The sequence below is a fragment of the Jatropha curcas genome, chromosome 2 (assembly GCF_041381405.1).
Source record: "Jatropha curcas cultivar XTBG-Jc1 chromosome 2, XTBG_Jcur_1.0, whole genome shotgun sequence".
In the NCBI taxonomy this organism is placed as follows: Eukaryota; Viridiplantae; Streptophyta; class Magnoliopsida; order Malpighiales; family Euphorbiaceae; genus Jatropha; species Jatropha curcas.
The window spans coordinates 4,321,148-4,343,147 of NC_143152.1; the positions used below are offsets into that span (position 1 = coordinate 4,321,148).

The 22,000-nt window shown below is 31.6% G+C and overlaps 3 protein-coding genes and 1 long non-coding RNA gene across 5 annotated transcripts; 3 read left to right on the top strand and 1 right to left on the bottom strand.

Moving 5' to 3' along the window:
* Window positions 1-306: 306 nt before the first annotated feature.
* On the bottom strand, window positions 307-2,859 carry LOC149498090 (uncharacterized). The gene is made up of 3 exons (XR_016319411.1): window positions 2,534-2,859; window positions 1,461-1,545; window positions 307-647 (listed from the first exon to the last, which is right to left on the bottom strand). It is a non-coding gene; the product is annotated as an uncharacterized LOC149498090 (long non-coding RNA).
* Window positions 2,860-4,576: 1,717 nt separating this feature from the next.
* On the top strand, window positions 4,577-5,567 carry LOC105637250 (transmembrane/coiled-coil protein (Protein of unknown function DUF106, transmembrane)). The gene has a single exon (XM_012220663.3). The coding sequence runs from the start codon at window positions 4,740-4,742 to the stop codon at window positions 5,316-5,318; it is 579 nt and encodes a 192-aa protein (XP_012076053.1). The 5' UTR covers window positions 4,577-4,739; the 3' UTR covers window positions 5,319-5,567.
* A 4,255-nt stretch (window positions 5,568-9,822) lies between these two features.
* LOC105637248 (putative DNA (cytosine-5)-methyltransferase CMT1) lies at window positions 9,823-17,152 on the top strand. Of its 2 annotated transcripts, none has more exons than XM_037641720.2 (21): window positions 9,823-10,142; window positions 10,236-10,273; window positions 10,373-10,475; window positions 11,098-11,205; window positions 11,287-11,406; window positions 11,509-11,608; window positions 11,799-12,016; window positions 12,171-12,236; window positions 12,325-12,594; window positions 13,620-13,678; window positions 13,762-13,828; window positions 13,960-14,289; window positions 14,361-14,429; window positions 14,505-14,591; window positions 14,700-14,787; window positions 15,445-15,569; window positions 15,670-15,774; window positions 15,854-15,897; window positions 15,980-16,049; window positions 16,141-16,288; window positions 16,789-17,152. In XM_037641720.2, the coding sequence occupies exons 1-21, from the start codon at window positions 9,942-9,944 to the stop codon at window positions 16,887-16,889; spliced, it is 2,517 nt and encodes an 838-aa protein (XP_037497648.1). In that variant the 5' UTR covers window positions 9,823-9,941; the 3' UTR covers window positions 16,890-17,152. The 2 variants fall into 2 exon arrangements, with proteins under 2 accessions (XP_037497648.1, XP_012076052.1); XM_012220662.4 differs by having other exon boundaries at window positions 9,826-10,142; window positions 16,141-16,244.
* A 3,092-nt stretch (window positions 17,153-20,244) lies between these two features.
* Window positions 20,245-21,278, top strand: LOC149498091 (uncharacterized). The gene has a single exon (XM_089718506.1). The coding sequence runs from the start codon at window positions 20,335-20,337 to the stop codon at window positions 21,139-21,141; it is 807 nt and encodes a 268-aa protein (XP_089574632.1). The 5' UTR covers window positions 20,245-20,334; the 3' UTR covers window positions 21,142-21,278.
* Window positions 21,279-22,000: the final 722 nt, after the last annotated feature.

Sequence of the window (22,000 nt, forward strand, 5' to 3'; positions counted from 1 at the left end):
AATAATATGAGTCACTCTCTCTTTCTCTTTCAAACCTAAAATTTAAAAGTTCATTTTTCTTCTTCCACAGACAGCCACCGGTGAACTATCACCGATGGTCACCCATTTTTCTTTTCTTTTTTTGTTTATTTTTTTACAAATAATACTCAGATCTGTGTATAGATCTGAGTTATTGTCACCCATACATTGAAATTTTATTCTTACATCTAATTTTGAGTTATTATTATCACCATTATGATGATTTTGTCTGACGTATTTTATTATTTGGATAGATATGTAGAAATAAGTGTAGATCTCCAGAAGAAATTTGAAGGTAATCAGATCGAAAAGACCATAAAGTAGAACAGTGGTCATGAATAGTGTCACGACCCATTTCCATGGACCAGACCGGCACTAGGACCTGGGTGGGCTTAAGGCCCCCGAAGCCCGTAGTAAGCCTACATTATGCAAATCTCATTTACTATTCATAATTGTGGATACAGGCCCAATAATTTATTTCAATTATGTACCACTAGTACAGTTCATCTACACCCCACCAGAATACAATTGCGGAACTCTACCTGTACATTTACATCATCATTTATTTATCATTTACAGTCTTCTATACTTATGTCTCAACTCCATAGGATTTTTCTTTCTTCTATTACCTGGAAAAAAAAATAGATAGGCAGGGGTGAGCACCAAACTCAATGAGTAGGGTTAGATAACCCTCTCACCCCACACAATCATACAGATGCTAAAATATTTTTATTTGTTTATCGATTAAATTTATGATTATGCAGTGTCACACAAATGGCCATACAACAGCAACCACAATTAGTATCACCTTCATATAATCACATTACGTGGAAATTAGTCAGTGGCACCACCTAAAACCCCAACGAGCCGTCCTCACACATGGCTCGCCCTCTCATACATGTGCACCAGGGAGCCGACCCCCATACGGCCAACTGGTCTAATCCTCACTGACCAGTCCTCTCATTGTTTTTCCATTCTCTCTTTTTTTTTAAAAAAAAAAAAAATGCCAACAGGAGGCAACCCGGTGGTCTCCATCCAATCTAGATCATCAAGTGCTCACAACAGGAGGCCACCCTGCGGGCTACAATCAAATCTAAATCATCAGGTGCGCAACAACAAGAAGCCATCCTGTGGTTTTCCATATAATCCATATCATCAGGTGCACACGGGGGCGCCGATCTCCCATTTACCCGGCTGACGGTCAAACTCCATATCATATCATATTCAGGATCCATATCACATAGACCGTCCTCACAAATCCATGGTGGTCCACATCATCCCAATTCCACACAAACAAGGCACAGCAATATCACATCACAGGTAATCAAGCATTATTTAATATCAACAAATAGTGCATCACAATATAGCAGTAATGCATGATAACATTTAGTCGTGAATGCATGAATGCAGGCGGATGAGGCGAATTATCTAACACTACTCACAGTTTTTTTGTTGTCCTTCAAAGGACTGCCTTTCTTATTGTGCGCTCCCAGCCTTTGTCTTCACAGTCCGAAACTTTATAAGTATCTATATAATAAGAAAATTCTACATAAGAATTCTAATTTGGAAAATGCAGTTTACATTCATTTATTTGTTTTCGTTACTCGTCGGTTCACTAACTTATCAAACTAAACTGTATATCTATAGTGCATCTTTATTTGATTTATTTCTTCTAGTTTATTCGTTAAGTAAAACGTCTAATTATTTGGTAATTAATATTTTATGATACTACTAATCAAAATATTTAATATGATTAATAATAATATTATTAATAATGATAATACGATTGATCATATAATATTCATAACGTTAATAACTTTAGTCGGTATTTAATTCACTGAACTATATATAAATTCATTCCTCTTGTTTATTTATTTATTTGTTTATTTATCCCTCTCATAATCTTATTCTATATTTTTAATTTCTATGAATAATTTAATCGCTATAAGTAATTTAGTTTCTAAAATACAATTTATTTTCTACTGACTTTTCGGCAGCATCTCCCCTAAAATTTGGATTATCCACCTGTTAAAATATCAACAGTTTATCTAATAATTTCAAACCACACGGCCCATCCATCGGGCAATTAATCAAATGACATTTTCCCATCCTCCTTCAATCTCAACATCACCACACAATCCAATTTATACATTACAATAACATTATTTTTAAACTACCTTAATTATATCAACACTAATATTATAAAGCTATTAACTACTCACAATGACCAAATTAAATTAACCAAATTAATTAACTACAAATAAAATTAATTTAATTAACTAACATTACTAACATTAACTTAACTAAACTAATTGACTACAAATAATAAAATTAATTTCATTAACTAATACTACTAAATTAATTAACTGCAAATAATAAACTTAATTTAATTAACTAATATTATTAACATTAACTAAATCAACTAAAATTATTAAAATTAAACTAACTAAATTTAATTAACTATCATTAATAAAATTAAATTAATTAACTAAAATGTATTTAAATTAATTTATACCCCGATATAAATTTTTTTTTTGTTGAATTTCTGCTAGCTTGGTGATCGGAGGCGTGCTGGAGCGGCGGCTAGGCGGTGGCGATGGCGTGACGAGCTGGGTGAGGCGCGGCGCTTGCTCGATCGAAGGCAGAAGGGGCTGTGGTGGCGCGATGAGCTAGAGGAGGAGCTGGCAATGACGCAGACCCAGTTGCAGGGAAGAAGAAAGGGAAAGAAAGAAAGAAAAAGGAAAGAAAGAAAGAAGAAGAAGAAGAAGAAAGAGGAAGAGAAGAAGAGGAGAAGAGGAGGAGGAGATGAGGTCGACGCAGGAGAGGAAAGGAAGAAGAAGAAGAAAAGAAAAGAAATAAAGTATGTCCAACTTCTAGATGATTCCGGTTCGATCCGAACCGGATCGGTCTGATTCAACGACTCATCTCGATTTTTACTCGATTTGCAGGTTTTTCACATGATTCTCAGGCTATTCATTTGGTTTTCGAAAAATCAATTTGATTTTTGGGTCCGGTTCGACTTATTTTGTTTATTTAGTTCGGTTTCGCAATATTTTCTCTATTTACTCAATTATAATACAATATTAATAGTAATGATATTTGATTTTAAGACAATTAATTTATATTGCAGTTACATACATATACATACATTTGTAATCAATTAGTAACTAGAGTCCCATTTTATTTCATCGAAACTTTTTAAGTGTTCTCTAATCGAAATTCCCGAATAATCTGTTTTTGGGCTTGGGCCCAACTCAAAAATTTGGGCTCGATTTGAGACTGTGTTACATTTACAGCCCACACTGTCAAAATTTCTTATTTTTGATTTAAATTAAATTTGAAAATTTCGAAAATAAAAATTCGGGGTATTACAAATAGCCACCAAGTGAAGTAAGCAATCGCGGATGGCACAAATATTATGCTCTGTCAACTCGATCAGATATTTCAAATCAAGATTGTGTTTTCTTATTTTTTGTATAAATAGTTTATTATTAGATTTCCAGAAACATGTTGATTTGTATCATATATCTCTATACAGTTTCCTCTTAATGAAATTTATAGTTTGATTTATTCTAAAATATCATAATTAATATATATTATTAAATAATTATAATAATTATAATATTGTAACATATTTTTTTCTCAATTAAAATTATATAATATTGGTATTAATTGTCATTCAATTATCATATTAATATATATTAAATAATTAAAATTATTATAGTATTATAACTTATATTTTAATTAAAAAATTATCATAATATGTATTATAACTTATCATTTTAATATGTATTATAACTTATCTTTTAAATTAATATTATTATAATATTGATATTGAATATCATAATTATCATTTATTATTATGAATGAAAATTTTATATTTAAAAGAATTGATAGGGAAAGTTAATGATGAAAATATTTATTAATAGTTTTACTAACCATAAATGTTTAAACGTTTCAATATTTATTCTAAAAATTGCAATATATGATTGTTTTTATTAGTTTTAAAGATGACATATTGAATTGCACATTAATTGTATATTAATGGACTATAAATAGAGAGAACTCTTTAGAGGTTTGGTAAAATGAACTTTTTTTTTATAATTTCAATAATTCTTATACAATTTATTTTTGACATTGATATAGTTGTTTTTCTAATTTCTATTACTCTATCAAATTAGGAAAAGTTTAATAAATCATAAAAGAAAGTGGTTTATGTGAAATTAATATATATATACGTCTATGATTGAATTTCTATTATCCATTTTGTTTTATTATTTTTTTTTATTTTTAATATCATCTAAGAAAATTTATTAAATTAATGAGTTTCGAATATATATTTCCTTTCCCTTTAATTTTACTATAGATATTAATTTTTATATAATTAGTCTGATGTTTTGAATTTGAAATAGATATTTTTTAATTTAAACAATTTTCAACAAAATTAATAAAAATTTAAAAATAATTTAAATAAAAGTTTTTTTAATTAAATATATATTTTAAAATATTATTAGATAATATCTCTAATATATATAAACATATTTACTGTGTTATGCACAGCCATGCTGCTAGTTTCAACTGAAAGTTAAGAAGTTAAAAAATTCTGTACCACTCCACACACAACTAATTTCCCCTCGGTGATTTCCAGTCGGAACGAACTTCACCCAGAAGGCCGGAAAGACCTTTCTCCTAGTTTCTCAGTTCTCAAACACAGCTTGCCGATGGCTACGCCTCAATTCCTCTCATCATTCAAGTATTCCGACAGCCTCACGGTTGTCGGAATCTCAATGTGTACCGCTGTAGTCTGTGAAGCCATCTCCTGGATCTTAATTTACCGCACAAACTCCTACAAATCTCTCAAATCCTCCATCGACAAAGCCTCTAAGAAGCTTGAGAACATGAAAACTGAAACCACCAAAGTCACCAACAAGAAATCTAAGACCAAGAAAATAGACCGTGTCGAGAGCTCTTTAAAAGAGTCCAGTCGTGATCTCTCTCTCTTCAAGTTCAAATCCGGTGCCGTTGTGGCCTTGGTACTGTTTGTCGTTTTCGGATTATTGAATTCGCTATTCGAAGGGAAAGTGGTGGCAAAATTACCGTTTAAGCCTATAGGGATCGTGATGAAGATGAGTCATAGAGGATTGCAAGGCGACGATGCGACTGATTGTTCAATGGCGTTTCTATATTTCCTTTGTTCAATCAGTATCCGTACAAATCTCCAGAAGTTTCTAGGTTTTTCACCGCCGCGTGGAGCCGCAGGGGCTGGATTGTTCCCGATGCCTGATCCAAAAACGAACTGATCGGGTTTGCTGTTATTCACTTATTGATACTTGACAGTCTATTAATTTTTAGTGTTTTTAGGTCATAATTATCTGTTTCTCTAGTGAGGAGTAGGATAAATGGACTTATCGTTGTTGAGTAGATGGATAATTATTTGATATTGGATTCTCTAAAAACTGGGATGACACTCCACTGTTGTTTTGGTGATTGTTGTGTTTTATAACTGTAATTTGGGCAACATCAATGAAGTGTTCTTGGTTTAGTTCGAATTAGGATTTTCCCCTGATTTTGATTAGCTAATTAGGTTTAGTTATTTACTGATTCTGATTAGCTGATAATTCTATAGACAATTTTCTGATGTTTGCCTAAATTATTTTTTTCTTTTAATTACATGCAACAACTAATATTATAGTAATACTTGCGCACACATACATGATCATTTTATGTATTTGGATTGATTTTGTTGAGAACTTAGTCTTAAGATTCATCATCTATAAACTAAAATGTCGAAATATTCAACAAATAGAATTTCAAAACTTTGTTTTGTACAATAAAATTCCATTTCGCTAGATAATCATTTGCAATGAGTGGTTAATAAAATTTGATTTTGTTATCCAAATGGAATCCAAAGTTTCTTTAGCCTTGTGTCTTTATAATCTGATTATTATAACCATGAATTTTACTTGGGTTCTGTGAAGATTGAATGTGCTATATGTTTATTAAGAAACGGAGTTGTTAAGATGCCATCTAGTTTTTAATTATACTTTATCCAAAATGTTAATGGATGACATTTTTTCTTTAAATCTCTAATTCCATTGCTTACGTGTATCTCCAACAATCAGCATGAATAAGTATATATGAAGATTTAAGGTTAGAGTTTTTTAATATCAAATCTAATATTAATTAGTTAGTACATCGGTTGAGGCTTTCCTTTTCAGTCTTCTTTTGCTTTAAGGATCAGCTCCTCATTTCTAGCCTTTTTTTTTTTTTGTCTTTGACATTATACTATCCAAATTATGCATTAAATTCTTAAGATTCTCTTTCTTCATTTCATTGTATGTCCTATGACAGTTTGAGTTTTGATAGAATAGTATTCATGAATCAAAGTTCTGCAAATATATTTGTCATGCTAACATTTGAGTTGTGACCAATATGAACTTAAGCATCAGAGTTCAGAGGTCTCTTTTGAATGCTTTTCCATGGTTAATACATACTGCAAGTTGGAGGCTTGGAGCTTCTTATAATTATCTTGATTAGACTCTTAGGGAAGAGCTATAGGTTTGGGTTATTACTCTGCAACTGTCCATAGGATCGCTTATCTGTACCATTCATGCAATATATGCATCGCATGCTATACATGATAACTGTGCAAGCATTGCATCAACAGCTTACATGAGTGATTGCCTGGATATTCAAACACAGTCCATGCTGATTGAGTAATGTTTGGAAAATTATTGTATATTGGTTGTCAGGATTAGTATATCAGACAGATGATATGAATCTGAATCCTGCCTTAACATATGCTCCATATTGCACTTAAAATTTTAATAAACACTGGATTTGTGAAGTTCAGCTGGATTTAAGAGACATGAATTTCCATTACAGCTATATGTTATATTTACAAATGTTGACTTGATTGTAGAAACATCCGGTGCTCATGAATTATGATGAAAAAAATCATTATTTTAAAAGATGTTATCTTAAACTCAAGTTGCTGCTCCCAATTCACAAACAGGGCTTGTGCATGATTTAACTGGATGTTTATTGCATTTGCTTTGGAGACATTTGTTAAAAATGAAGGAATGAATAAGAAACTTGCTGTCAACCAGTTTTAATTTAAAGTTGGTCTTGAATGTATTCATGATCTCAATTTGTATAACTTTTGTTGCCTTTCCTTGGACTAGGGTGTCACTATAAGTTCAACTTACAGATTATGATTAACAAGTCCTGCTCTGATTTATTTTGTGTTTGTCAAGATGCAACCTTTGGATTGTTTAGTACGTGTCATGTTTTTCATATGATAACCAGTTAAAATGGAAGTGAAATTGTTGATGCTTCTTATCTTTTCCATTTCTCTTTCTTTCCTTAGATGTTCCAAGTGTTGGAATGGCTTGTACATTTTTTCTTGAGTGCTGCATTCCTTATTGCTGTGAATTATATTGAAAGGGGAGAAAAAGTTAACAGCTTGTTTGACATGATAAGAGTCGTTTTTTTAGCTTTTGCTATTATAAATTCAGAAGGCGCCTTTTGATTAGATAACAGACGGCAAATTCTCTGTTGCAAATACTTCTTTCTTCTATTATTCTGTGTTGGCTTTCTTGTTTGCACCTTTGCTAAATTACTTCTTAGATAGCAAAATCCAAAATGGAAAATGTTGAACCAAACAGTACCCACAACTTATTGTGAATCTTGATTCTTGAATCTTTTCTTCAGGTTGTGGCTCTCAGATAAAGGTTTCCAGCAAAACTCATTATTCTAGTAGTCTTACACACTATGTATTTGTTTAAACATTTACTAGCATGCTAATCTTGCATACTTCCTTGTACTTGTTGTCTGTGTCCCATGTTGCTGTGCAATTAATAAATTGTTGGCTCGGTACACCTAGCTAGTTATTCCTCTTCCCACATAGTGGAAGCATGCTTATGTGTAGATCTTATTTGTTTTGGTTACCAGCTGGATGAATTTGGTTTTTTAACTTGGCATGCTGTTTCTTTTTTCATTATTTCTAATAGAAAAGGTTGACGTTATTCAGAAGAAAACTGCACTAGAGTTGATCTCTCAGGAGTCGGTTTGTTTGGGCTGAATTTTTAAATGCTGAATGATTCAGAAGTGGTATATAGTGTTGTTTTATAATTATAGAGACAATTTTATCTTTTTGCCCAATAAGTTACATATTTTATTGAATTTCCTCTAAAAAGAACTCTTTCATTTAGGCAAAATTTGACTTGCAAATTCAGCTCAAAACATGTTTATTTGTTATTATTTGAATGAATAAGACGGAGGTTCAATATATTGTTTTAAAACTATAACAAATAGGCCCTTAGAAGTTCTAGCCAACTGAATAGTCAACTCAGTTTCGGGGTTTTCCATCTTTGAAGTATTTTGCTTTTTCCCATTAGTTATTTTATAACATGCTGAATTGATATGGTATAGAAATGTAGGATATGATGTTACAATTTACATTGTTTGACACAGGGTAGGCTGTTCAGTTTTTAGGGGACCAAACTGCTATTATTTGTTACAGAATGCCAATAGTTTGTTATATTAGCTCATGAGAATGTAAAATACAACTAATTCTATGTATTGCTTGCTTGTCTACAACTTATTGAAGATCTTTTCTGGTCCTTAAATTGTCAAACAAAGTTTCAGGCCACCAAGTGGTGAAGCCTGACTTGAGATAAATGATATGAACAAGTTTATTGTTGGATAAGCATCCAATACCTTGTATTGCTTTGACAAAAATTGAGTTGCTGCTTTGTTTCCAGCAAAGAGCTGAAGTACCCAGCCTCCTTTGATGCTTCAATTGTCTTCTGTAGGCACTTGATTATCGGGCCTAAATTGTCCTAGAATTTTAGGAGTCTAAATTGAATAGAGTTGATTATAAGTCCAAAGCTCGAGAATGATAAAACTTGATTCGAGTTTAATCGAATTTTGATTTTCATATTTAGGTCATTTTCAATTACTCATTTGCAAAATATTCAAGTTCGGCTTAATTCAATTTGATTGTCATTGCACATCAAGACATAGTCTAATGATAAATGTATATGTGATATGTCTGTAGATTCATTTTGGAATCTCCTCTTTTTCAATACTAAAAAAGGAGAAAAATTTTGATTGTCATTGAGAAAATTTTAAAATTTAAATAAGCCTAAACATATCAAACTTTTCTCTTTGATATGCTACAAATATTTAAAAGGATGAGGTTGTTTTGAACTTTTAATTTTTTTTTTTTTTTAATTTATCAGAAGCTTATATGGGCCGACATGACACATAATATGGGTAGCCTTTCCTTTAACTTATCAAATTGGTGAAAACAATTATGGTAAAAAAAATTCGAACTTTTAACTTTTTTATGCTGTGATAAATATTATTTATAGTATGAAATAAGTACTCAGGACAATTAAGTTTTTAGTACATGATTAAAAAGACTACTTTGATGCTATTCATTTAAATTATGTTAAATAGATTTTAATAAAAGCTTACTTGATATAGAGATTCGTGTTAGAGACTTAAATTATCAATTTTATGAAAGTAATTGTACTTATATTAAATTTTATTAGAACTGGTAAAACTTACAAATAAATTTTTAGCTATAAGCTTAAAATTAAATTAGACTTCAATAAGATTAATAGAAATTGGAAATGCATTCGATGTTTAATAAAACAAAAAACAAAATTTGAAAATTCATACTTACGTCCTACGTGATGTGTGTAACTCTTTTTTTTTTTTTTTTAAATGTTATTAGTGGTCTGTTCCTATATATAAACCCTCCATCAACGCGAGTAAAACGGGAAATCCAAGTTCCCGCCCATTCCGAAATTCAAATTTACTTTTTATTTTTAACCGTTACGCAAGTGTCTTCCGTCTTTCCACTCTCTGGGATAGGAGGGGGAAAAACAAAACTTCTTTCTTTTAACTGAGAAATGGGCAGACCCAGCAAACGGGAGACCCGTGAGCTAGAAGACGACCCTATTTCCACGGCAGGAGGGGATCCCATTACTCTCTTGTCGTCAAGAGCTAAAAAGACCAAAAAAGCACGGGTAAATTCTGAGTTGTCGCTCGTCGGAAAACCCATTCCGGCCGCTGAAGCACGTAAAAATTGGCCGCTCCGCTACCAGTCCCAGGTTTTTCTTATCCTCTCTCTTTTTATTTGCGGTTCCGTTATCTGCAATTCTTTCTTTTTGTCTCTTATTCATATGCTTGTTTTTTCATCACAGAATAAAGTGAAAGGGTCTGTCACTGGGACTGCTGATGGGTAAGTTTTTGGTTTTCTAAAGGCATTTCTTTGAGAGAATTTTTTTTCGGGGCGTTGTTTATTTATTAATTTATGTAATTTTTTTGTTGGGTTCTGAAGGGAATCAAGAGAAGCGGAGGATTTATTGCAAGCAAAATACCACTATAAACAAGCAACAGTGGATGGTATTCTATATAATCTTGGAGAAGATGCCTACGTCAAAGTATTGCTCTTTGGCGACCACAATACCCTCTCTCTGTATCTTTTTTTGGCTTAAGAAAATTAAATTTCTTCTCGTTTCTATTTTGGGTTTTCCTGGGAATCTAAACCAGAAAAGGGGAAACTTTAAATCCTAATCGAGATGCTTGATGCAGTATAATTGCTTTTACATGGGTGTGTGTTTCTGTACAACTGCTCTATGGAGATAATTTTGTTTGTTAATTCTTTGCTTAGTTTTATTGAGCTCTGGGCTTTGTTCTCTAACACTTAAGAATTGAGTAGAAATTAAAACTTTCTGTTCCTTCCTCTTAATCAAAGGAAACCCATCCATTTTTTGTAAATGCCTTCTAGTTCCTTCTTTTTGGTTATCAAAATTACAATTTGATTATTCTTGCATTCAATTGAGCTGCCTTTCTTTATATTATATTTATATTAATAAAACAGAACCAGTTAGTAATATTATGAACAGTTAACTTCCCACTGATCTGTACTCTTAAAAGTAGTGTAGATTTGGAATAATCAACAGTCTTATACTAAATTGGTATTTTTCTGGTAACATAATGTTTCATTGTCGCACTTTTTCTTTGTCATAATGTGCTTGACTGTTATGCGTCATGTTGTATCAGGCTGACGATGGCAGTCCCAATTACATTGCTAGAATTGTGGAGTTGTTTGAAGCTGTTAATGGAGAGCCATATTTTACTGCTCAGTGGTTTTATAGAACTGAAGACACTGTGAGATGAATATTTCATTATCTATTTGTTTTGTTTATAATGTTTCTGGTCTATAAAATCTGAACTTTTACATGTTCCTAGGTTATCAAGGACCATGTACAACCTGCAGAAAGCAGACGGGTGTTTCTTTCAGAGATTAAAGATGACAACCCATTAAATTGCATTGTCTCAAAAATCAAAATTGCTCTAGTCTCACCAAATGTATGATTATTACATGCTTGTTGTTATATTATTTTGACCTTTGCTTTGTTTAATATTCTTGTGTTTTAAGAGATTCCATTTTTTTTTTACTTTGCACTACAGATGGATTTAGCAGCAAAGGAAAGAGAACTTCCACCTTGCGACCTGTATTATGATATGAAATACACATTGCCCTTTTTAACTTTTCAAACAGTGAAGACCGGTAATTGAATTTTTCTCTGTATTATCATTATTTTCTGTATTATCATCTGAAATTTGTCCGGGATTCGTATAAATACCAAAACTGTGATGACTATTCGGTCATTGTGTTTTTTTATTTATTATTTTTATAATTTTTTTTAATTTCTTTTTTTATGCTCAGTTAATTAAAAGATTTGTTTGCTGAAACCCAGATGATGCTAGAAGAGATAGTGGTTCATCATCAACTATATCAAGTGAGAGCGATTCAAACAACAGTGTTAATGATGTTAATGCTGCCAGTGAAAAAACTTCAAAGGTTCATGGGTCTGAGAAGTCAGAGATGCATTTGTTGGACCTGTACTCAGGTTGTGGTGCTATGTCAACTGGCCTTTTCATGGGTGCTTCATTGTCTGGTGTGAAACTAATGACTGTAAGTGAATTTAATGTTCTTTTTTTGGCATTATTGCACCTAATGATGTGCTAATTCTTGTAAAGTTAATAGCTTTTGTGATTAACTTGCTACTATTATTCTTATTATATCTATTTGCTAATAGGGATATGTTTATTTGTGTTTGGTAATACAGAAATGGGCTGTTGACATAAATCCTAATGCATGCAAAAGTTTGAAAATGAACCACCCTGAAACTGAGGTAAAATATGTACTCTTGCCAACATCCCTTGTAATATGATAATTTGTCTAGCTCTAGTAAAAATTTTCAAATCCTTAATGATCAACAGGTGAGGAATGAGGCAGCAGAAGACTTTTTGTCTCTATTAAAAGAATGGGAAAAGTTATGTAGGAAATTTTCATCATTTGGTTCTGAGGGACCTGCTGAGCAGAGTTCTAATTCTGTAAGCAATGAAGAAGATGAAGAAGACGAAGAGGACCGAGATAACGATGGTGATGATGACTCTGAAGTTCCTTCTGGAGAATTTGAAGTGCATAAGCTATTAGCAGTTTGTTTTGGTGATCCTAACAAAGTCAGGAAACGAGGGTTATATTTTAAGGTATCTTACTTTATTTTTAAAGGTTGGTAACTGGTCATGTGCTGTTATTATTTCCATAGTATTGTGGAGAGCATGGATTTTGGAAGCAAATGGAAGCTTTATGAATGAGGGTTTTAATGCTAAGTGCCGTGAGAATTAATACGTTGAACAATTCAATTAGGAAATTGACTTATATAAAGTTGGTTAAATACTGAACGGATTATGAGTTTACAGGTAGTACAGTCTTCAACGTTTATGAAGTATTTTGAGGTTTTGGATATGATAGATAATAGTCTTGTACAGCTATCAACTTTGAATCTTTGTGTGAATCACATTTGAACACTCATGTCTCTTAATCTTGTTTAGTTGTGTATGAATTGTGAAAGTAGATAACGATTCATAAGGCTAAGTTGAATGAAAGTGGAACTGCTAATCTTTCATTTAAGACATACGTACAGTAGGTACATAAGATTGAACTGTAATAATGCAAATAAAATATGAGAATAAATTAGTCTAAGCCTCCACTTGATGAATAACATCAACTGAAATTAGCTGATGGTTGTTATTAATGTGATTTGCTATCAGTTAAGAGTGACTGCAGCCTCAAATGGATTCACTATTCTTGTCACATGTAGATGCTGGATCTTTGTGCTAAAATTGAGGAAAAATATAATTATATGCAGTAATAGTCAATAGTTGTCTTAGAAGAGCACAAGGAGCATCATATGAAAAGAGAGTTGTGAAGGCAGATGGTTGAACCAGGAGATTATAATAGTAGTTACTGCAGGATGGCAATGAAAATCTGCTGAGGTCTAGTACAGAAGAAGGTTGATAATTGGAAAAGATTTCAGAAAGCCTGATGCATGCCTAGATATTGAATGCCTTAGATGCCTGCTAATTGATGTGGTTGAAAATTCACATTAATAAGAGTTTATATTTGGGAGCTATCTTTATTGATTCACTTTAGTTTTTCTGGATTAGTCATACTTTTGTTCCCTTAATTCAGTTCATTTGCATCCTTGCTTTGTATATATGAAATCATATAGGTGCGTTGGAAGGGTTATGGTCCGAGTGAGGATACTTGGGAGCCTATTGAGGGCTTGAGGTAATCTCATCACTGCATTCCTCCTTGAAATTTTCCCTTGTTGTCCATATTAACTGTTCTTGTTGCCTTCTTATTTACAACAGTAAATGCAAAGACAAATTGAAGGAGTTTGTGACAAAAGGTTATCAGTCAAACATCTTGCCTCTTCCTGTGAGTGCTTTGTTCTTTAATTTGTTCATTCCAATTAGCCACTTTGCCATCTTAAACGCCATTGGTTCTCATTTACTTTTTTGAATGATGTTCCTTCACAATTGATTATGTTCAACTGCATGTTTATATAGGGTGATGCTGATTTCATATGTGGAGGCCCCCCATGTCAGGGGATCAGTGGCTTTAACCGGTTTAGAAATTCAAATGCTCCCTTGGATGATCCCAAGAACCATCAACTGGTGGTGTACATGGATATTGTTGAGTATTTAAAGCCTAAGTATGTCCTCATGGAAAATGTTGTAGATATTTTAAGGTTTGCTGGTGGCTTCCTGGGGCGTTATGCCCTTGGTCGTCTTATTAATATGAACTATCAAGCTCGACTAGGAATAATGGCTGCAGGATCATATGGTCTGCCACAATTTCGAATGCGGGTCTTCTTGTGGGGTTCTCATCCATTGGAGGCAAGTCTACTTCTGAATTTTGTTCTAATGCAACAAAATACAAGTCTTACTGATCTTGATATGAATTTCAGAGCTTGCCCCAGTATCCATTACCGACACATGAAGTTGTTGCAAAAGGAGGCATTCCAAATGAATTTGAGGTATATATGATGCCAAAATTAAGCATTGTTTTTGGCTCTATAAAATATTCACATTGTGATTTTACATGAATCTAGGAAATTGCTGTTGCCTATGACAAAAACCATCCTTGTAAATTGGAAAAGGCTCTTTATCTAGCAGATGCAATATCGGATCTTCCGCAAGTATGAGTCTTACTTTCTTGTGATATTGATTACTTTGTCTCTTTGTTGGAAAAGAAAATATTGAGCTGTGAATTCCTAACACAGAAATATCCTCTTGGTCAATCTTAGGTGACAAATGATGAGAGTCAAGATGAAAGAAAGTATGGGACAACTGCACGAACAGAGTTTCAAAGATACATCAGATTGAAAAGAAATGGTAATCTTGTCTTAATGCTTCTGGTTAGTTTGATTCTAAGTTTTCAGCATGAGCAGCCACTAGACTTTGAAAAAGCATACTTTTCATGTGCATTTTATCTTCTTCAGTCATTTTTCCGTCTCTCTTACTGGGCTTTTTGTTGGTAGTTACTAGTTAATGCTCATGCTTAGGGGCTTTTCAAGTTGCATTTAGCTTTGGACTTTTCTTTTGTTAAAAAGGTGAAGTGTTTGCTTTTTTTTTTCTTAAGTTAATATCTAAAATGTTACTTTTATTTGAGGATTGGGTATTTTAAAAATTTTGAACAAAAATAAACATATTTAAATGTTGTTCTTGAACAAGGTTGCTTCAGATTCTACATAAAAGCGAGTAGAGTTCAAAGGGATTGAGGTTAGGTTTCTCCTTTGTTCATATGTTGCCTAACCAATATAGCTGACCAAAAAATTTATCTTGCGGACTTGGATCTAGTAGATAAATCACATGTCAGCCATGCCTGTCTTCATATTCTGCAATAGTTAGATGTTTAAATGGCCATTTTTTTTCCGGAGATAAGATGATGAATATTGTGATGGAAAGAGCAACAGAATTCTTGCATACTTTCATTATTATCTACTTGGTTTGTGATGTCATCTTCTTAATGACAAATTGTTCTGAATGTAGACCTAGTAGGTTATACAACTGCTGCTGCTCAAAATGTATCATGTCCTCGGAAGTTGTATGATCATCGACCTTTAAATTTGAACATTGATGATTATCAACGAGTGTGCCGCATTCCAAAGAAGAAGGTTTCTCTAATTTGTTTATTCTTAATCCACATGAATGGTTACATGAAGATCTTTCCTGGCATTTCTTCCATGGTTCTTTACTTTGCCTCTTTTTTCCTAGGGTGCAAATTTCAGGGATCTACCCGGTGTCTTGGTTGGTTCAGATAACAAGGTGGAATGGGACCCATCAATAGAAAGAGTAATGCTTCCATCCGGCAAGCCCTTGGTAAAGTACCATATCCTTGTGCATCTCCTAATTTTTTCTTCTCCAGGATTTCTTTCTCATTTTTGAATTATATTTATAGGTTCCTGATTATGCAATGTCATTTGTTCGTGGGACTTCTCAAAAGTTAGTACTTTTACTTTATATACATTTCAGCTCTGCTTGGATGGTTTTCTTGCGTAGATTCTTATATATCAATTAAATGTAGGCCTTTTGGTCGTTTGTGGTGGGATGAAGTTGTTGCCACTGTTGTGACAAGGGCAGAACCTCACAATCAGGTTTCATTATTCAACATAGTATACATATCTTATGCTGTTTCATGTGTATGTCCTCTTGGATTGGTATGTCTAAAAGAAATTATTGTGCTAGGTGGTTCTTCATCCTGTGCAAGATCGAGTACTCACAATTCGTGAAAATGCAAGATTACAAGGTTTCCCCGACTGCTATCAGTTATATGGACCTGTGAAGGAGAGGTCAGCGTTTCTTGTATACATAGGCTCATCCTCAAGTTTGTTTGGTATGATTGTTCTACATTAGGGAATTGGCCTAGGGATTTTATTCAGCAAAGCCATCTTACATTCTTTGTTTTTTTCTTGTGATTGTTAACTTTTCTGTACTTCCCTTAACACCCAAAAGGATACCATAGAAATCCAAATAGGATGAATTTATATATGAATCTCTATATGAATCTATATATGCTTAAAATTTGAATTTATTTATGCATTTTGCAATATTATTTATATCATTGGAGAGAATGAATAATTTGTGTAATAAATGTAATGTTTTTAAGACAAACAAAATTTCCATGTTTATAAAACTCAGTATTATTACACAGAAATGTATCATTTTAAAGTTGGCATAAAAACCTAAACCCATCCTCAGAATTCCGGGCAGGAGAGAGTTTGCCATCCATCTCTATCAAATTCAGTCAGAAGTTCTGAGCTTTAGATTGTCTTACTTAGATGTAGTTCACATTTTATATTCTATTATTCACTTTCAGTTCCTTTCCATTTGCAGGTACATACAAGTTGGCAATGCTGTTGCTGTTCCAGTTGCTATTGCACTGGGATACAGTTTTGGATTTGCATGCAAAGGATTTTCTGATAACAAGCCTCTGATTACCCTAACCTTTAAGTTCCCAAATTGCCTTCAACGATCATCTTCGATGCAAATGGAAGATGATTCTGATTGATTGGTGGAAATAATAATTTATATTTAAAAAAAAAATACATTATTTGCAGCAATTCAACAACTAGATACTGAAAAGAGCAACATTTCTATATTATAGGAGTTGTAGGGAAGCTATGTATTGAACAACATGATGTCTTATTCAACTGTTAAAAGACAATTTTCATCTTATTTTTGCTACCATTTCAGTTTATTATTTCTGTAATTCATTAAGTATCAATTTTTAAAGATGTTTAGATATATTATGTAGTCCAAACTTCCTCTCTCATTGTATTTGATTTTTGAACAATATAATAATTCATAGATGTATATTTAGATTATGATAGCATATTTTAATTATATAATTATATAATTAAAATTATTTTATGGAAAAATTAGGCACCATTATGGATGTTATTATATAACAATGTCTGAAGCTACTTCAATTAAATAGAAAAGGATTGGGAATTGAAGAATAGAGAAATCAAAATCAAATTAAAATTTTTGGTTCTTCAGCCTTCTGATTTCAATTCTAATTCCAAGAAATAAAAAGAAACTCAACTTCGATTTGATGTTAGGAATCAAATCGGGCTTAGCCTTAGTTCTTACTCTCCTAAAATATTTATCTACTCTTGGAGTCTAATGACTAATGTGCCCCTAACCTTCTAAGCCATGCTTTTATGTTTACTGTTTCATTTTTTATTATATAGTATTTAATTTTCCTTGAGAAAAAATAGGATATAGAGGTATAAGAGAGAGACAGATATTTGCATTTTTGGATGGGCATGGAAAAATGAGGGAAAAATCCAAGAAAGAAAAAGGGTTTTGGCTCTCTTCTTCTGTGTGAGTTCATAAGATGAGCCTATTGGGATAGAAAGCAGAAAGAAACTGACATTTTAGTTTCACCGTTAAACCTACCACCTTACATTTGGTTTGCCTCGGAGGACACGTGGCTCTTCGTTCTCAAGGGCATTAGCAACCCATTAATACTCCTTTATCGAGTAGGTTATAAAATGATTCCTTTTTATCTACGTACAAAATATTTTCTTTTTTACTAAATATTTAATTTTTTCTTTTGTATTTATTTGCACACTTTTTTCAAACTCAAGTTAATACTTCTGTTTAAAAAATTAGAGTGTTTTCAAATAAAGATAATATAGTCAATTCACTCAATAATTTATTATAATTTAAATAAATTGAATGATTTTCTTAAAGGAAATGAAATCTCAAATTTGACAAATATTTGGAACTGAGGGAATAAAAAACTTCTTAACAGTAATAACTCTAAATTTCAAGTTCTTGATCTTGCAAGTAATATTGTCTGAAAATACAATCATTTTTGCTAATTTATTCAGGTGTTTGATACACTTATTAGTAATTTTAATATTGCAATTTATCATATAATTTATCATAAATATTATTTTTATATTTTTTGAATGTCTTTAACGAGATTAAACTTTGATTTCTCTGATATGTTAGAGTTTTTTTTAATAAGAGAAAATTAGAGTTTTCGATATTTCTCAATGAATAAGTATTTATTAATAACGTGTAAGAGAAATTAATTATAAAAAAACAAAAGTTAGTGCTGATAATAGCGGGAATCATATAAGTTGACCTATAAAAGTATGAATTAGACAAAAAAACTGAGTCGTTTTGGTCCACCTACCATAACCCGAAACTCGAGACAGGGAGAAAGAGCTGTTGTCTACAACTATAAATTTTTAGATTTTACTTGTTTTAGTATGTAAAATGACAAAAATCCCAGCAATTTGTCTATATATTACTTATATGTTTTTTTTTTGTAATATTGCGTTAAATTATTGTTCAAATGAGACTTAATGTTACCATATTAAGGGTGCTGTTAGGAATCAGACCACCTGTATATAAAAGAACTTAAATATTATATATATATATATATATATATATATATATATATATATATATATATATATCTTCCATCTTCAAAATAAGATTTACTTACACTTACTGAGTTTTGATTATTTTTCACTTAAAAGCTTAATAACAATTAATCACATAGTTAATACTAAAAGAAAACATTAAGCTACAATGAATTAATCTATAATAATAAAAATGAAACCAAAATAATTTAACTAGGGTTAGGAGTGTGAAGCTAAAAACATTCCATTTGTAAGTCTAGAAAGCAAATTCTTTTAACCCTAGTTAGAATCTCACTCATCTTCTCACAGGCGTCTCACTTCACAAATGCATGCACTATGTACAAGTCTCACTTCCCCTCCCAAGTTACATTTTTTTTTTTTTTCTTTTTCAGAATGGCTCTATTATATAGTATAGATAAACCATTTAAATTTATAATTTTTTTATAAATGGGAAGCTGTTAGATTCCAACTTTAAACTTCCAATTTTTATTAATTCAATACTTAATTATTGATTTTTTAGTTTACAGCTAATTTACACTAAATGAAAATTAAAGAAGAATTTATATTTTCAATAGTGAGGAAATTATATAATACATAGGATACAAAATCACATAATATTCAAATTTAATTAACTTTAATTCTGTATTTTTAGTTTTTAAATACCGGTAAATTTTATTAATTCTTTTTTTTATACCATACTAAACTAAGGCCTTGTTTGACAACAATGTTTGAAGTAGTGTTCAGTGTTTTGATTGAGTCAAAATACTATTTTAATTAATTATTTGAGACAATGGTATTTCCTGTTATCTTCATTAATATTTAGTGTTTTATAATTTTTTATGATGCCTATATCCATCACTTGTCTTTACTTTATTTCCTGCTCATACTTTTTGTTTGTTATTTTATATTAAAGAGCTAATCAAATAATTATTTGTATTGAACACTTTTATAAATAGCTAACCCGTAGTAAAACTATTAATAGCTATTAAAACAGCTAACAGCTGCTAGAACAACTAAAATTACTGAATAGACACTAAATTTTAATTCTATATTTTTAATTATGAGTGAATAGTAGTAATTCCTTTTTTATATATGCATACTACATTAAATTTTAATTCACTGAGTATTAATACCATCTTTATTTATATTTATAAATTGACCCCCACTTCTACTTTCAATTCTTCTTTTTCTTTTTTCTTTTATTTTTTATTTTTTGAAAGTCAGTTTCGCCCTTATTTGGTAAGTGAATAATTTCAGGAAACGTTACCAGCAATGGTAAAATCCCTACCCAAAAAATTAACTTTAAATTACTAATTAATTAAGCTTAACACCAAACAACTCATGATAAATAGCCTTCTCCCTCAGCCATTGAAACCACACCAAGCCTCTCTCTCTCTCTCTCTCTCTCTCTCGCTCTCTCTCTCTCTCTCTATATATATATCTATCTTGTGAGTTACTAATCTTCTTTCTGGTTCTGTTTCTGTTTCTGTTTCTCATCATGCAAAGCCAAAGCCAAAGCCAAAGCCAAGCCAACTCTTGTGAGAGCTCAAACTCACCATCACTTCGAAATCCAAGTTGTTTGGTTTCTCTTTTGAGTTTCCATTGCCCCCACTGCTCAAAAGGCTTCCCTTCCTCTCAATCTTTACGCCGCCATCAAAAAGCTCATCGCAAAGAACGCAATGCATTGCGTAAAAGATTGATCCAATATCGGAAGCTTAAAGCTCAAGCCCGCGCTCGTGGAAAAGGCAAATCCCCCCTTTTCCCTTCTGCTCGTGTTCTCAAGCCTCGACCAATTAGGGTTGCTCCAATACCACTGCCACCGTCTGAAGACGGAATCCGCATTCCTCAGAATGCCCATTTCGGTTTTCGCTTTGACATGCTAAGCTGCCCTAGTGTTAGTAATGTTATAGAAAATAATAGTGAAATTGCTTCTTTATCAGAATTGCAGAAATTTCTCGCTTTTCAAAGCTTTTTAGCATCTCCTAACTTTGTTTCTCCTTTTTCTGCTGCTAATATGGTTTCTGGACAACAAATTAATCTTAATAATGAGTGCCATGTCAAGATTCCAGACAAGGAGAAGGTGACGATGGAATGGGAGGCTGATTATGAGAAAGACGAGGAAGATGATGATGATGATACTGATACTGATACTGATACTGACGACGAAGACGACGACGATGATGAAGCCGATTACGATGAGGATGAGGATGGTGATGAGGGAGATCATGCATGGACTGATAATGGTGACAAGGGAAAGGAGAAAGTCACCTTTGAGAAACAATTGGACCTGACTTTGAAGCTCTAAATACAAATAACAATAAAAAAATATAAATAAAATCATGTTTTCTTATTACTAATCAAATATTATATATATGTAATGATCAATAAAAAAAAGAGAAAAAAAGAGTTTGCTTATAGTTCTATTATAAGACAATATGGTCTAGTTATCTTCCTAAGCTTTTAAGTTTTAATTTTGTAATGTAATGATAATTAAGGAGTAATTAATAAAATGTAATATTGTTTGTTGTCTTCATTTTATAAAGCTCTTAACTATTTTTATTTTCATTATTCTTAATATTTCATCCATCCTCTAAAAATAGATTCATTTTTATTTTTCATAGAAATAAATAGATTATTATTATATAGTGAAATTAAAAATCTATTCAGTGAACGATTGAGCTCATTCAATGAAAACATGATGAAAATGTAACGAAGACTATGAAAATATGATGAAAAAATAACAAAGACTTTATATAGTTATAAAAATAAATCAGTACAAGTTACAAGGTATTAATTGATATGATTAAAAGTACCGGTCAAAATTTTAAAAAAAGAAAAAGGTTTAAGTATATGATTTTTTTATTCATTTAACTTTTAAACAATAATTTTATTTACATTTTTTCTTATATACTCTTATATTGCTATTAAATATTAATTAATCAAATGAAATAATTGGTAACAAGAGTATATTAGAGAATTTAACTTTTCATACGAATTAAGAAAATAATTGAATTATATCGATTTTAAAAAAAGATAAGGACAATTAACTAAATTACCCTTCTACTAATTTTTATAATGCAGATGAATAAATTATGATTGGGATATCTTATTTAGACAAGGATAATATTGAAATAATATAATTAATACTATCTTAAATTCCTAAA